The sequence below is a fragment of the Podarcis gaigeae genome (assembly GCF_964106915.1).
Source record: "Podarcis gaigeae genome assembly, chromosome: 5".
NCBI lineage: Eukaryota > Metazoa > Chordata > Lepidosauria > Squamata > Lacertidae > Podarcis > Podarcis gaigeae.
In genome coordinates, this window is record NC_139681.1 from 85,613,148 (window position 1) to 85,629,580 (window position 16,433).

Here is a 16,433-nt window from a genome sequence, read left to right on the forward strand (position 1 = left end):
TAATTCGGCCCCGCCCTCCATTTCTCCCTTATTTTTTTTCCCCGCTACTCCCTCCGCCACTCTTTAGTTGCCGGAGTTCATTTGCGAACGGAAGTGAGATTTCGGCCGCCGGTGCGGGTCGCGTCATCATAAAATGGCGGACTGAGGTGAACAAGGTTCCGCGTCCCCCATCCCCCCACCCCACCCCTGCCCCTCTCCAGGTGTGTTTCCCCCTAGTAGTTCTGAGGGGAGGGCAGAATGGGCGGCTGGACGGGACCAATTTGGCGCGGGGGGGAATTCGGGTAGTGGAGAGAAAGGGTGTTTTTATGTGAGGAAAGATATACAGGAGGTGTATAGGAAGGGCTGCCTCGACGAAGTGCAGGAGCAATGGTGCAGCGCAGAGGGCGGGGGGGGGGGCAGGGCTGGGCCAGTAACTGTGCTGAGTGGTCCTGAGACAGTCAAATCTGGGGGGCGGGTGGAAAGGGGCGCTCCTCGCCCGCAGTCTTTTCTTTGGCAAGACTCTGTCCCGACCCTGGAGTAGATCAGTCGGTAGAGCGTGACGCTCTTAATCTCAGGGTTGTGTTTTGAACCCCATGTTGAACAAAAAGATTCCTGCTTTCGTTTGGAGTGGGTTGGACTAGGTCATCGTCGGTGTCCCTTTCAGCTCTAGTTACAGATAGAAGGGTCTGGTAACTTCTGTTTCAGTGTATCTGAAGAAGTGTGCATGCACACGAAAGCTCATACCTAGAACAACTTAGTTGGTCTTTAAGGTGCTACTGGAAGGAACTTTTTTTGTTTTGCCTTTCAGCTCTGTGATTCTAGGAAGTAGAGCTGTCATCCTAAACACGATTATATCTATTTGTTCAATCCAATTTATAACCGGTGGATTGGTCAGACAGACAAACCCGCCAAATCCCTCGGAGTGATTTGCAAAAAGAATTAATAAGGAACAGGAGCCGCTGAACACAATGGTGACTGCTGCCTCCAAAGCACTGAGTGAGCTTGTTGGGAAAAGGCATAGTTGGTGTAAGATTACAACATGCGAGTGCAGTTGTGTACACGCTTAGGGCATAGCTGTCAACTTTCCCCTTTTCTTGCGAGGAATCTTATTCGGAATAAGGGAATTTCCCTTTAAAAAAGGGAAACATTGACAGCTATGGCTTAGGGGTCATCTAAGCAAGCTGGGAGGAATTTACCTGCTAGCTGAGCAGGCTGAAATTTATAGTTCAGTTGTGATGGTAACAGGATTGGACCACACTGCTCTCTGCTCTACAGTATGGGAGCAAAATGATGTGCTAAATGAGTGGTAGAATTGATGTAAGTTTTCAGGAGTAGGCTGGCAGAGGTTATTGGGGGGGTGTCAGTAACCATCTGCACTTGGTTGAACTGAGAAGGCTGGAAGGTTGGTGATAATGATGTATGTACTGTATATAGATAATTGGGTAAAGGAAGAGCGATTTATAGGGAGCTGGCACCAAGGTCTAAATCTTTGGGCATAATAATATGTGGCATAATGACTCCTGAACTCATTCCAACTTCTGTATTGTTTTTATGTTCAAGTGTTGAAAGAGAGGCAAAAGCCCAGAACTATAAGGGATTCTTCTCTCCCCCCCACCCCAATTGATATAAGTGATTGTGTATACTGTAAAGGTAAAGGTAAAGGTACCCCTGCCCGTACGGGCCAGTCTTGCCAGACTCGGGGGTTGTGCGCCCATCTCACTCAAGAGGCCAGGGGCCAGCGCTGTCCGAAGACACTTCCGGGTCACGTGGCCAGCGTGACATCGCTGCTCTGGCGAGCCAGAGCTGCACACGGAAACGCCGTTTACCTTCCCGCTAGAAAGCAGTCCCTATTTATCTACTTGCACCTGAGGGTGCTTTCGAACTGCTAGGTTGGCAGGCGCTGGGACCGAGCAACGGGAGCGCACCCCGCTGCGGGGATTCAAACCGCCGACCTTTCGATCGGCAAGCCCTAGGCGCTGAGGCTTTTACCCACAGCGCCACCCGCGTCCCTTGTGTATACTGAAGGAGAGTTAAATTACCCCTGGTGGTTTGAGTGTGTAGTTTCAGACAAAGGCAGTGGTCTGTTACATACTGGATTTCTTTTTGTCTTTGGGGATTGTTGAATTAGAGCCCAATTCATATTTTACAAAGGTTCTATTTAGGAAGTACTTATGATTACTTATTTTGAACATTTGTACCCCACTGTTCAGCTCAGAAGGCTCCCAGAGTAGCTTACCTACAATCAGTTATTCTGGACTAGAAACTACATCTAACACACCTGTAAATATGTGTGTTCTATATGCAGCATAGCTATGCAGATTTGCATCCGATTGGATCTTTATCCTAGCAATTTATAGTTGGATACCATATTATTTTCTTTATGGATGTGCCTTCTTTGTAGGAACTACACGCTGTATGGATAATAACTATGGATAATATTTCTAGTTACAGGTAGGTAGTCGTGTTGGTCTGCTGTAGTCAAACGAAATAAAAAAATTCCTTCCAGTAGCACCTTAGAGACCAGCTAAGTTTGTTATTGGTATGAGCTTTCGTGTGCATGCACATGAAAGCTCATACCAATAACAAACTTAGTTGGTCTCTAAGGTGCTACTGGAAGGATTTTTTTTTTATATGAATAATAGCTATGAAATACTAATCTTTAATTCTTGACAGAGTAACAAGAACTACATGATGCAGTCTGGGACAAAAAAACCCCACTGAAATGAGGGATATCAAATTTCAATAAGCTATCATATAAAAATGATAGTTGTGACCCAAACCAGTCTGTGAAATTTAATAATCTAGTTTTAGTGGCAAGTAACAGGAAAACTCACTGCATGTGATGTTATTCACATAATTTGTCCTTAAGTGCAGGATCGCTTAAAAGTTTAAGATCATTGAGTGGCAACTATAGTACATCTATATTCTATTCTGAGCCTGGCATACTGATACTAAATATGTTCCTTTGCCTTCTCAGACCAAAGCAAGGAAGCTGTGTCTCAATACCCAAAATGCAGTATTCCCATCACTGTGAGCACCTACTGGAGAGACTGAACAAACAGCGAGAGGTGGGCTTCCTTTGTGACTGCACCATCGTTATTGGTGAATGCCAGTTTAAAGCTCATCGAAATGTTCTGGCTTCCTTTAGCGAGTACTTTGGGGCTTTTTACAGGGATACTTCGGAGAGTAACATATTTTTGGATCAGAATCAAGTGAAGGCTGATGGATTTCAGAAACTTCTGGAGTTCATATATACAGGAGATTTAAACCTTGACAGGTAATACAATAAGGCTGGGCATTTTTCTGCAGAGTATTCAAAATAAGATGTTCACAGAGAACTAAAAAGACAGGTTGCTGCCTGACAGCTTACAATTTAAGTAGACATGTCACAAATGGAGAGAGGGTAAACAGGACAGAAAATACAACTAGGATATGCAAGGATAATGCCACCACACTAATTCTAGTTTTGCCAGAGATCATTTACGGGAACAGTTTCTCACCCTAGCTCTCCCTTGCCTCCCCAGAGGGATATAAATAGCAAATGGAAGGGAACTGAGGGCTAAACTATAAGTGATGCCCTTGAATGCATTATTTTTCTTTCAGAAATAACCAGCATGATCCACCAGATCCAGATCGTGACCCTGGTTTAGGGGGGGGCTTCAGCCCTTTACTTCCCGTGCCTGCAATTTACACAGAATACAGTTCCCATTGGACTGTGATCATCTCGGGCCTGCACTGCCTCTGTTTTAGTATTAAACTGCAACCTCAGTTGTTGCACTGCAAGCAGCTGATTAAAGATGTTCCCTATTTCCACACCCTCCCTCCCTCCCCAGGGACACAGGTGGCGCTGTGGTTTAAACCACTGGGCCTCTTGGGCCTCCTGATCAGAAGGTTGGTGGTTTGAATCCACACTGCAGCGGAAACGTAAACGGCATTTCCATGCACTCTGGCTTCTTTCACAGTGTTCTGTTGTGTCAGAAGTAGTTTAGTCATGCTGGCCACATGATTTGGAAAACGTTGGCTCTCTCTGCCTGAAGCAAGATGGGTACTGCACCCCATAGTTGCCTTTGACTGGACTTAACCGTCCAGGGGTCATTGACCTTACCTTTTTTATTACCCTCCCTCCACTGTGCATTTCAGCCATTTTCTTCCATGCATCCTGAGGCAAAGGCAAAAGTTATAAGAAGTAAGCGGTCACTGAGGTAATAGAAAAGGTAAGCAGAATTAGAGGCTTTTGCAAAGACTATTCTTGCCTGAGTCAAGACACAGGGAAATTGTGAAAGGAGGGGTGGGGCTTTTCATGAATTTCAGTTGATGTCACGGTTGTGAAGGAAATGGGCTTAAGGGGTCTTTTGTGCAGCAGCAACAAACCTGTAGGTGAGACCAGTGTTACCTGTCCTTCAGTTTTGACCAGTTTCAAAATATAAACACTTGATCATTTTCAAAATATTAGCATTACTGACTGTGGTCTTGAGATGTGGTGGCTCATACCTAACACCTTTCCTAGGATTTAATATATTTATTTAAATCAAGTTCTTAACTTTATTTCTCATGTTTTATTATGGAAATCTTATGTTTCTAATAACCTGGTTATAAACTGCATCTGAAGGGCACCTTTTGGATATTGGGATCTGAACCTGAGTCTCTGTTGTGCAAATTAGATGTTCAACCACAGCACCACACTGGAAAAGAGCAGTGGTTGATGAAAATTCTATTAAATTCAGCTTTTAAACTATATTATTTTTAAAGGAATATGTAATACATTTGAATTTTTTAAAAAGATGAAAAATTCCAGTCTAAATTATAAAAATCTGATTTCTAGCTTTATCAGTTTTTATCCACTTAGTATTTATACTAATTCTATAAGACAGCCTGTTTTCTTCAGCTGGTACATTCCCATTTAACCTTTTTCCTTTGCAGCTGGAATGTTAAAGAAATACATCAGGCTGCCGACTATCTCAAAGTGGAGGAGGTGGTCACTAAATGTAAAATAAAGATGGAAGACTTTGCTTTTATTGCTAATCCCTCTTCTACAGAAATCTCTAGTATCACTGGGAATATTGCATTGAACCAGCAGACTTGCCTGCTAACCCTTCGTGACTATAACAGCCAAGAGAGATTGGATGCCCCTTCAGTGGACACGGTGCAGTCCCCAGTCTTAATAACAACCACAGGGAAAAAATCTGTTCAAACCAAAAAGCGAAAGAAGGCCTTCAGCTCTCCCAAGAACCTGCCAAACAAGCCAGCACAATATCCAAGTGATGCTGCAGAGAACTCTGCAGTGGAGATGTTTTTAGATGCAAATAAGCTTGCCACAGAGATCACGGAGCAAGCTGCCCAAGGTGGGGATAATTCTGAGCTGCAGCTTACACCTGTGGTGGAGAGTGAAACCTTTGCTGCGCAGGAGATCCTTGTCCAGACGATGACTATGAAGTCCAAACGTGGTAAAGCACAGCAGGATTGTGCTTTGAAGGAGCACTGCTTGTCCAACATCGCCAGTGACAAGAACTCTTACCAGCTGGAAAGCTCGGGAGAGGAACTGGACCCGAAATACCCCAAGGCCAAGCCAGTGTGTAACACCTGTGGCAAGGTGTTTTCCGAAGCTAGCAGTCTGAGGCGGCACATGAGGATCCACAAAGGAGTCAAACCATACGTGTGCCAGCTCTGTGGGAAGGCCTTTACGCAGTGCAACCAGCTGAAAACACATGTAAGAACCCATACAGGTAGGCTCCTTGCTTTGTGTTGGGAGTTGCCTCTTGTGAAAGTCAGCAAAAAGACTTCTCTCCCAGAGAAGTTGCTTTCCCTTCTTCAGTATTGTGGGTTGATAGTTGCTTTTGAACAATTATGGCAATATTATGAGTGGAATATTCTTTACTGCCAGTGTTTTATTTTTAGCTGTTAGCAAATTTGTACAATTACCATTTTTAAAGATTTTTTTTTCTACACTGGCATTGCAGGGGACTACATTCTTCCACATCAAGTTACAAATACCCATAGCTTGCTCATTTATTCAAGCCATAAAGGGCCATATCTGTGCAATAGAGAACATGCTCTGACATATCTAAGTAGGGCTGTGGAATACTCTGGTCTGAAACCTAGGTGAGCCAGGGTCTATCACTGTACAGTAACAGATGAAAAATGGTCTTGCTCAGTATAGGTCAGTTTCATATGTTCATTAACCATATTAGGCATGGATTGTGTGACTGTACACCATAAACCATATTCATTTTCTTTTGCCTATAGTACAAGCCTGAAGACTTGTGACCAAGCAGCCATGTGCTGCTGGCTTGATAAACACCTTTTCTTGGTGGCCAGCTGCAACTACAAAGGCGGTGGTGTTAACATACCTCTGCGAGGCGTCAGTACGCAACTATGGTGATGTACTCAGCTTGATGACACACAAGTTATGTTGGCTGGCTCTGGTTTAAGCATTAAGTTTACCATTTGCCACAAAAGAATTTAAGAGACAATCATTTTTTGTGTTTACCTTTCTGATAGTCTTTTAAAACTGTTTGTTGTGGGAGCTGCAATATAACACCCCCCCCCCCCAATCTGGCTGGGTTTCCCCAGCCACTCTGGGCAGCTCCCAACAGAATATTATTATTAATAATAAAAGCAACAACATCAAACATTAAAAACTTCCCTAAACAGGGCTGCCTTTAGATGTCTTCTAAAAGTCAAATAGTTGCCTATTTCCTTGACATTTGAAGGGAGGGCATTCCACAGGGCAGGCGCCACTACCAAGAAGACTCTACCGAGAAGTATGTAGTTCCCACTTCCATACTTTTCTCATATACACTTAGAATAAAAATAATGTGAACTTCCTACATTTCCTGTCACCTGTGGTAACCACTGGTGACATTTGCTTTTGAACAGGTATTTCTGGTGGAATCATCAATAAGCTAATAAGCCCATCAAAGCGGACTCTTTTCTTTGTTTCATTTTAGTCTTGGAGAACATGGTGCATTTTAGGAATTCAAATGTGGCAGTGATTATTTATTAAATTTATATCTTGCTGATTCTCCCAGAGGAACCCAAGGCTATATTTATATGCCTTTTAATTGGGGAAACAACTGCTTATGAAATTAAAGGAACACTCAGATAGCTGCCATATATACATTGATGGTGACTCTGAGACACCATGGGGCAAATGTGTTATCTGAAAATGGTCAAAATGGGAAGGATTCTAACTTAAAAAGACAGTACCTAGAGCTCCTGAACATTTGCCATTGCTTATTTTTCGTGTGTGTGCGTCAAGACGTCTCCTAGCATCTACATTATTTTTTCAGCCATCCAGAGTAATATCAGCATTTCATCTGTCACCAGTTATAGATGTCGATTTCCAATTGTTTGCTAAACATTGAAAATAGGCTACTTAGTGAGTTCATGGCAGAGGTGAGTCTTGAACCAGGGACATCCTGAGATGCCAGCTGCTGTGCCACACTATCTAACATTAATGGTTGGCTGGTTTGGAATAGTTATTTAGGGCCCTCCCAGCTTAAATTTAGACATGGTCGAGTAGTCTTTGACGTACTTTCCCTTTATTCCGAACTTTTTGCCCCCATCCTCCGGTTTGCTGTCACTTCTCATCTGAAAAACCTCATCCTTCACAAGACACTGCTAAAGCAAGCAGCTCAATTCTCTACACAGGTGAAAAGCCATACAAATGTGAACTCTGCGACAAAGGCTTTGCTCAAAAATGCCAGCTGGTTTTCCACAGCCGCATGCATCACGGGGAGGAGAAACCGTACAAGTGTGATGCCTGCAACCTGCAGTTTGCAACCTCTAGCAATCTGAAGATTCATGCCAGGTGAGTAAAAGGACTTCATCTGAAACTGACCGCTTAAGTTAGGGAGATTAGTCCCCCTCCCCAATGCATTCAGAGAATGCATATGGGTATACAATGTGAAGGGGGCACAGGCTGTGTGCATGCATACCATCTGTACCCGTAGTTTCCTTGTCCCCTCTCTGACCTTCCCACATTGAACGGGAAAGTCTGAAGGCGGATACTTCCTGCTTTCATCTGAGTGTGTGGATAATCCTTCCCATGGTCACAAATCCTGATAATGCAGGGGTTCCCATTCAAGGGGAGGACTCTCAAGTACATTCACCTGAGCACACAATCCCCCTTCGGACCTTCCTGGTCAATGCAGGAAAGTTGGGGGACTGGAACATGGAACACTGGAGCTAGGCTGCGCAGCCTGGCATCCCTTTTGCTATATATGCCTGCATGTGTTCTTTGACTGTTTTAATAGGGTTGTTGTCCAGGGAAACTAATTGGTGCACCAATAGAATCTTACCAGCTCCTTTTCCTTTTAGGAAGCACAGTGGAGAAAAGCCATATGTCTGCGATAGATGTGGGCAGCGATTTGCACAGGCAAGCACACTGACATACCATGTGCGGCGACATACAGGAGAAAAGCCGTATGTCTGTGACACCTGTGGGAAAGCCTTTGCAGTCTCAAGTTCACTCATCACTCATTCAAGAAAGCATACAGGTGAGATCCAAAGTGGAAGACATGAGAGAGGTGGCACAACCAAGTTTGCATGGAGTGCAAAAATATGGAATGGGAAGAGTATGGCTTTGTAGGGCAGTGCAACAGGCAAGAAAATCTGCAAATTGTAAATGAGTTGACCTGTTCTTGCCTTCTTTATTGCTTGCTGAGAAGAACACCGTGATAAGCCCAGCTTTCAGTTGGCAACCATGCCACTTTGAACACACCTGATATTAAAAGCTAAGGCAGGGTGGAGATAGTTAGACTGTTTGAGAATACCAGGTGCTTTAGATGTTCAATGAGGTTCCTGAGGTCAACAGCAGAGCTCAGCAAAAGAACACATGCTTTGCATGCATGATTCCCTAGAAATCTCCCGTGAACGAAGCTTAGGCAAAACCTCAGAGATGCTTTAGAACTGCTGCTAGTCTGGGTGGATGTATGTGTGATGTATATCAATCAGACCTTCCAACTGGTGAGCCCAAGGGGCTCAGTGGTTTAGACCACAGCACTAGCTGCATCCGTGTCTACTAATAGGGGAGACTGAAGTGTGTCCATACACTTGAGATTTCATGATGTCTTCACATGCATTGTTGCTAGGTCGTGTACTGAGTTCATCCACTTCTTTTTCTCTATAGGAGAGAAACCTTATATATGTGGAATTTGTAGCAAAAGCTTCATTTCTTCAGGAGAGCTCAGCAAGCATTTCCGGTCCCATACAGGTTAGTTTTCAGGCGTGCTCCTCCCTCAACTTTTCCATGCCTTGTATGCAGGTATGTGCATACTCAAAGTCATTTAATGTCAAAGAGTTAAATGATAGTATAGAACACATCATCAAGTTTCAATTAGCATGTCCTCCTACCTGCCTTTCTAATTGTCTGTCTGTATTAGAAGGGCCATAACTTAGAGGTAGAGCATCTGCCTTGCAAGGAGGAGGTCCCAGGTTCAATTCCTGGCATCTCCAGGCAAGGTTGGGAGAAACTTCTGCCTGAAATCCTGGAGCTTCTGCCAGTCAGTGTAGACAATTCTGAGCTAGATGGACCAACAGTCTTTGTATAAGGGAGCTTCCTATATGTATGTGAACTGGGGATTATGACCTTTATATGTAATTCTCTAATAAAGAATTGTGAAATGATAGCCTTTCCACATTAAATGTGCTCTTGTCCTCTGATATTGGACACCAATTTTGAAGGAACCGAAAAGCCTTATGCTAGAGGATCAAAGTCACTTTGTAACTTGTTATTTCCCAAACATGTAGAACAGCCTTAAGCTACTTTGCCATAGAAACCTGGGTGGAGTTTGAGATGCATTGGCTATAGAAACTTGTGTTTGGTTGTGGGAAGCCCTGGTTCAGATCCTAGGATTGCACTGCACATCTGTGAAGTCTAATTGACAATTTTTGTTGAAGGTGAAAGACCGTTTATCTGTGAGCTGTGTGGAAACTCCTACACAGATATAAAAAACCTAAAGAAACACAAAGCAAAGGTTCATGCGGGTAAGTGCTGGTTATTTAAGAACTAATATCTACTACTCATAGAATCATAGGTAAAAAGGTTAGCTGTTCAGCAATGCTATCCAAAGACTAACTTAGCCACACTAAAATGGTGGATTCTTTGGACTGTGGCTCAGTATACTCCGTGGTTAACCTAGGCTTCAAATTGCTGCCAATGGGAGACCTGCTACCCTTTGTCAAGAGTGTCAACTCTGTATGTTAGTAAAGTGATGAAGGAATGGCATTGCTGAGCCTGCCTAGGTACATGTTTAGGTACCCTACTAGCTGTCATGTATGAAGATGCACTTGGCTTTAGAGGGCAGATACCTGAAATGAGCTAATCTAGTACCAAATTCTGTCATAATGAAAATATTGGTTTTGAGGTGGTGGTTCTGAGATTCTCTCTCCCTCCACCCAAATCTGTAATGAGATTAGTCCTTGAAGTCAGGGCCATCAGCAATTCAGTTATCAAATTTTGCTGATAATTCTTGTAGCCCAAATGTGAACTTTAAATCCCAGTTATCAGTCTTGTTTTCAGGTTTACAAGAAACATCTATGAAGGCTTGAAGACTAGTAAATAGTAGTGAGTGTCCTTGAATCGATTGCAGGGGGAAATCATATCTTCTCTTCCTATGCCTTCCTGTGCACAACTTTTAGCAATGAATGCAATTTTAGTTTTTTTTGCTTTCACAGGTTCTGAGAACCCCCTGGATCCCATCACACTTGACCATTCCTTCAATGATCAAGACTCCATTCCAAATGAGAAAAGCCCTTTGCTGGAATCTGCTGATGTGAAGCCTTCAGATATAGCATTACCTCTCCCCTTTGGAACAGAGGACCATCAAGTTCTGTTGCCTGTCACAGATAGCCAATCACCCCAGTCAGACACACTTCTGAGGTCTACCATCACTGGCTATTCAGAACCTCAGTTTATTTTCCTCCAGCAGTTGTATTGACGTCCTGCACATGATGAAAACTCGCAAAAAACTTTGGCCACGAGAGCTTCTTTGGTAAAGGGAACGTAATCATGCAAGCTGTTACTGAGCTGGACTTCATATGGGTTTCAAATAGGGACATTTGAAAACGCACCTGTTTTTCTTCCGTTTATTTTGTTACTCTAGAACAATGGTTGCCATTCTTTTTGTCATGTAACAAAATCAGTATAGAATTACAGTGGTACCTTGGGTTACATACGCTTCAGGTTACATACGTTTCAGGTTACAGACTCCGCTAACCCAGAAATATTACCTCGCGTTCAGAACTTTGCTTCAGGATGAGAACAGAAATTGTGCAGTGGTGGTGCAGCAGCAGCAGGAGGCCCCATTAGCTAAAGTGGTGCTTCAGGTTAAGAACAGTTTCAGGTTAACAACGGACCTCTAGAACTAATTAAGTACTTAACCCAAGGTACCACTGTATTGTATTTCTAGAAGACAGATACTTCCTTTTTTCTTTAGTAACACATGTCTTAAGAATTCTCAGCCAGTTCATGCTGGAAGTCTCCTTCATTGTTCATGCAGAAGCTAATTCTATGTAGCCAAGATGTTTGATCCATGTTGTCCCCCCTTCACCACATTGGCTTCCTTCAAAGTGAAGATTGCAGATGTGCATGATTTCTCTATTTTGCATAGATTTTGGTTAGTGATGAGGAAGGGCCAGAAACTATATGTGAGCATTAAAACTGTGTCCCAATGTCTGGAAATCTTTAGTAAATTCCCTAACTTCGGATATTTTTGTAGCTATTGCCCCCTACACAGTTTTGAATGTATTTTAATAGCTATAAGGATTTTAAACTTTTTATTTACAAGAAAAAATGAAAGTTGAGATTCTCAGGAAGTTAGATTCTGTACCCAGCACCATATTTTGACCCTTTCTCACACTCCTCAGCAGATCTGCAGCAAACGCACAACCTTCTGAATATGCAGCTGTTTTATACAGGGATTCAGATTCCTGTAGTTATGATCAATGTTGGATTAGTTTTCTGTTGAATGATTTTTAGGAAACACTTATGGAGTGGTTCTTGGCCTTCAAGTTCAGTATTGTAGGACATGGAAGTGCTCATGTTGTCTCATCATTTTACAGTGCAAATACCTTCTTTTTTATTTTATGTAACGGCATCTTGTCGTTCAAGGTTTCATATTTCTCGCCTTCTGAAGTTCTGGGATTAGAAAGAAGGGTCAGTTTTGTTGCAGTGTCAGTGGGAAATCTTCCTTCAGAAGGCCCCCCTCCCTCCCCAGTGAAAGGGGGGCCTGTTTGAGATCAGGAAGCTCAAAGCAGCTTAAGGGGAGTGCAGGCAGTGGTAGAGTGTTGGCAAAATGTTTCATGGGAAGAAAACAACCACACACACACACACACACACACACACACTTTGCTATGATAAATCAGGCCCCTGCCCATTATAAATTCTAAAGTGCCCTGCAAAAAGGGACAGAAAAACGGAAGCCTCATTTGCAAGTAAGAAACATTTTGAGAAGCTGGAGGACAGCACTACAGAAAACATTTGTTGCGTCCATATTTTAGAGGAAGTCTGATGGCTCTAGCAAGTTACTATCCCGACTGGTCTAGGATTCTGTTCCTAGTTTTGGCTAGTAAGATGCTTTCCAAGAAGCTTGGAATACCGTGTATAGTTCTGGCCTCCTTGCTGCCAAAATGATATTGTACAATTGGAAAAGGTTCAGAAAATGTGGAAGGGCTGAATAGAGCAACTCTTCTATGAAGAAAAGCTGCAGCATTTGGAATTTTTTTTTAGTTTAGTGCAAAGGCAAGTAAGAGATGGCATTATAGAAGTTTATAAAATGGTGCATGGCATGGAGAAAGAGGATGGAGAAAAGTTTTGCTTCCCTCATAACACTACAGAGTTTGTGGACATCCGGTGGAGCTGAATGTTGGAAGATTCAGGACAGATAAAAGAGAGTAGTGCCTCACGCAGTGCATAGTTACACTATGGAACTCACTCCCATAGGAGGCAATGATGGCTACCAGCTTAAACGGCTTTGAAAGAGGATTAGAGAAATTCACGGATAAGGCTATTGATGGCTACTTGCCACGATGGCTATGCTCTGTATCCATGAGCAGAGGCAGAAACATTTCTGAATGCCAGTTGCTAGAAAACTGCAGGAGTGGGAAGTACTCTTGTGCTTGGGTCCTGCTTGTGGGTTTCCCACAGGCCTTTGGTTGACCACTGAGAAAAGGATCCAGCAGGCTTTTGCGTTCTTAAGCTCCGCAGCAGGGCCTGACGAAGATGGCTATCCCTTGTTTGTTCCTAGCTTTTGATAATTGGAGGTATACTGCTTCTGAATATGGAGGTTGCATTATCAGCTGTTGTATCTAATAGATATTGATGGTCCTATTCTCACTCAATTTCCCTGGAGGTGCTCTGAATTAAGTATGCAAAGTGGAATTGTCGGAATAAATGGATGGTTATTTTTAGTGGTTCATCAGCATCCATACAAGATCACTTAAAAGTTCCAAGTTACACACTGTCTGAGCACCCAAAAGAAACTTTTTGATCTCCCACGAGATATTTTTTTAAGTTGAAAAAGCAATTTTATCATGTAGCTCAGCCAGTTACTATTTACTGTGCTGCTTCATAGGCTCTGCTTCCTAGTCTCTGTTGGGTGTTTGGGAAGCAACAAGCCAGGAGGCCTGATGGGATAGAAAAGCACCCTTGTAAGGTGCAGTTGTTTAAGAGCTTATCCAGTGCAACAAATGCAAGTTCAGTGTAGAATACAGATAATGAAGTTGCCTGTTCTGTAGCCAGTTTGGCACTGAAGGGTCTTGAAGCAACCAGCTGGGAAAGAGATAAAATCCAAGATCTGTTTGGGACGGGTTAGTGGTGTCCCCTGGAATAGGGCCACATGTATGCTGCCCAAATTAAATGCATTTCTGTAGAAAGGTCACCAAATTCCAACATCGGAATAATAGGAGCTACCGGTATTTCACCCGACATCTTCTCAGTGGTTCCTCTAGCCTGGCAAGCAAGTAGCAAGAGCCCTTAATCATCGCTGCAGCTTCCGTCTCTCTAACTGCATGCCAGCTATTGAACCTGGTTTAATATGCAAAACATACTCTTTGCCATCTGATTGTCTTGCCAATGTTTTCAAGATATTTGGTGACTTTTTGGCATGAGTGAAACCAAGATAAATGGGTGAATGGTTTGAAGCTGTCTGCAAGCATTTCTCTGCAGTCGGGGTGTGTGTGTTATATTTTGAGAGAAAGGCTGTAGCTTAGTGGTGGAGCCCATGTTTTGCATGAAAAGGTCCCAGGTTCAACCCCTAGCATCTCCAGAGAGGGCTGGGAAAGAACTGTCCAAAATCCTTTAGAGCCACTGCCAGTCAGTGTAGACAACACTGAGCTAGAAGTACCAATGATATTAGCCAGCTTCCAATGTTCCTATTCGAGCTAGAAATTCCCCCTTTCCCCCTATGATGCTTCAGAAACCATACCCCATGCCTGATATGCATGCTTGCCTAGTAAATCCACAAAGTATGCAGAATCCTCAATAGCCTCTGCTCCTTGCTTCCACAGCTTCAAGAGAGGTTGCAGCGCATGTCAGATAGGACCATCTTGTAGCAGCCCAAGTTCTGTCCTCTTAGGCCACAATGCAAAGACTTCAGCACAGCAGCAGGTTGTTTAACTGTATCTGCTTTTGGGGATACTCTTAACCTCTGCTCTAGTTAAAGCACTTAGCAACTCTTTTGACATGGTTGGGGGAAGAGAAAGTGGGTTGCATTTACACCAGTTTTCTCCAAACAGGTGATCAGCTGCTGGAGCTGATCATCTTTGTATAGTGCTGGAGTATTATGCATGTGACTCCATGGGGGTTAGTTATGGTTGTATCTTCTTTTCCACACCATTTTCTCCAGCCACTTGCTTTTCTGATGAGGGAAATTAAAAAAAACACACCAAAACCTTAAATTTGGGTGGAATTTTGTTAAGACCTGATAGTACTAAGTTGCTGTTAGCACAGACAGGCTGTGTCTTTCTTCTGCAAAATAGTCTGGACCTATTTCTCCATAATATGACTGCAACAGCTAACCATCTTCTGAAGAAAGCATACTGTAGTGTATGCATATTTGATATGAATGTTTTTGAAATTTTTTTGGTGTCACTTTTAAAAATGGTTTTGGACTTTTAAAAAACCTGTTCTTAGATTTATAGTAGACCTTACTTAGCTATTTAATATTTATAAAGATGTTTTACTTTGTAGAACTCATTTGTCTTTTGTACATGAATATATTTTTTAAGAAACCATTGTTTGACCCCTCTTATAACACTACACAGACTCTGGGAGAGCTAGAATCTATTGCAGCAATAATTGAATAAACAGCGCTTTTTGTTTCTAAACTGAAGTGTTTACCTGTGATATTAAGAAATCTTGGGCTGTTAAGCTAGAGTGACCTCTTAAAAATACTTATTCATTAAATCATTACCTACTGATAATAAAATACAGTAGTTAAAAGAGTGTGATCAGCTTGGTTCTATAAAAGTTGCATCTTAGTAAGCAATATAGGGGCATGTTACACACACCCTTTCTGTTGTTTATTCCTCCTAAGTTTTGTTTGGGAGTTTCAAGCTTTCCTGCAGTCATGGAGACATGTTTAAGAGAAGGGAATACTTAAAGCTTTTTTTGGTTCTTGGAATGTTACTACTAGTTCTGGCACCATTAACAATTCCAAGACTGGACATTCTGAGGAGCTGTTGTGAATCCTCTCTGGTTTAAATTATTTTTCGAAGTACTTTGTCATGGGTGTTTGCGTGTATATAGCTCACCTCCTGCTTTTATACTCCCTTCTGAGGGATTATGTACATAAATTTGCAACATTTTAATGTTTAGACCTGAATAAAACTTTGTTTTGTAACCCTTCTTTGTTCCTCTTGTTGCTCATTTAGCTATAAATAACTGAAGGGAACAAGTGGTTTGAAAAAGCTTCGTCCCAGAATGATCTATGAGTGAGTCCTAAGCAAAAGCACAACAATAATTTGACAGGAAAGTAGAATAATGTCTTACAGCGGTAAAGTACTACATTCTGTTATTGCTTTGACTGTAACAGGCTTTTTCCTCAATCCCATTTAATACCATTGTGGACAGCAGCTGAAGTAAATCAAAGAAACTCTGGCATTTTGGTCTCGTGTTTTGAAAGTGAGTTGTTGGGGAACATTGGTTTATAGAGGCTTATATAAACATTATCATTGTGCGGTAGGCTGGTTTCTGCACATACGCAGCCAGGCAAGGAAGAAGCATTATCAAGAGTACAAGCAGGTATGGGGAACCTCTGGCCACTCGCCATGCTTGCTGGGGCCGATGGAACTTGCAGCTCAACATCTGTAGGGACAAAGCTTCCCCATACCTGCAGCCAAGAGCACATTTCAGGCACCCAAAAACCCTTAAAGGACCTGGGGGTGGGTGGGGAGTGGCCAGATTAGAGAGGCCTAAAGGACTACATTTTGCCCTCATGCTAAATGAGAAGGGT

The 16,433-nt window shown here is 42.7% G+C and overlaps 1 protein-coding gene across 5 annotated transcripts; it reads left to right on the plus strand.

The window, feature by feature from the left end:
* Positions 1–47: 47 nt before the first annotated feature.
* On the plus strand, positions 48–15,826 carry MYNN (myoneurin). 5 transcript variants are annotated; one of them, XM_083739556.1, is made up of 8 exons: positions 48–146; positions 2,957–3,256; positions 4,900–5,702; positions 7,630–7,789; positions 8,299–8,477; positions 9,110–9,193; positions 9,880–9,966; positions 10,657–15,826. In XM_083739556.1, the coding sequence occupies exons 2-8, from the start codon at positions 2,991–2,993 to the stop codon at positions 10,917–10,919; spliced, it is 1,842 nt and encodes a 613-aa protein (XP_083595682.1). In that variant the 5' UTR covers positions 48–146; positions 2,957–2,990; the 3' UTR covers positions 10,920–15,826. The 5 variants fall into 5 exon arrangements, with proteins under 5 accessions (XP_083595682.1, XP_083595683.1, XP_083595685.1 ...); XM_083739557.1 differs by having other exon boundaries at positions 56–215; positions 2,763–3,256; XM_083739559.1 differs by having other exon boundaries at positions 56–146; positions 2,957–3,047.
* Positions 15,827–16,433: the final 607 nt, after the last annotated feature.

Bases quoted from the DNA above. Each gene is read 5' to 3' on its own strand.
- MYNN (XM_083739557.1), top strand. From the start codon at position 2,937: ATGTTCCTTTGCCTTCTCAGACCAAAGCAAGGAAGCTGTGTCTCAATA. The intron at 3,257-4,899 runs GTAATACAATAA...TTTCCTTTGCAG, and splicing joins GGAGATTTAAACCTTGACAG to CTGGAATGTTAAAGAAATAC. The intron at 9,194-9,879 runs GTTAGTTTTCAG...TTTTTGTTGAAG, and splicing joins GCATTTCCGGTCCCATACAG to GTGAAAGACCGTTTATCTGT.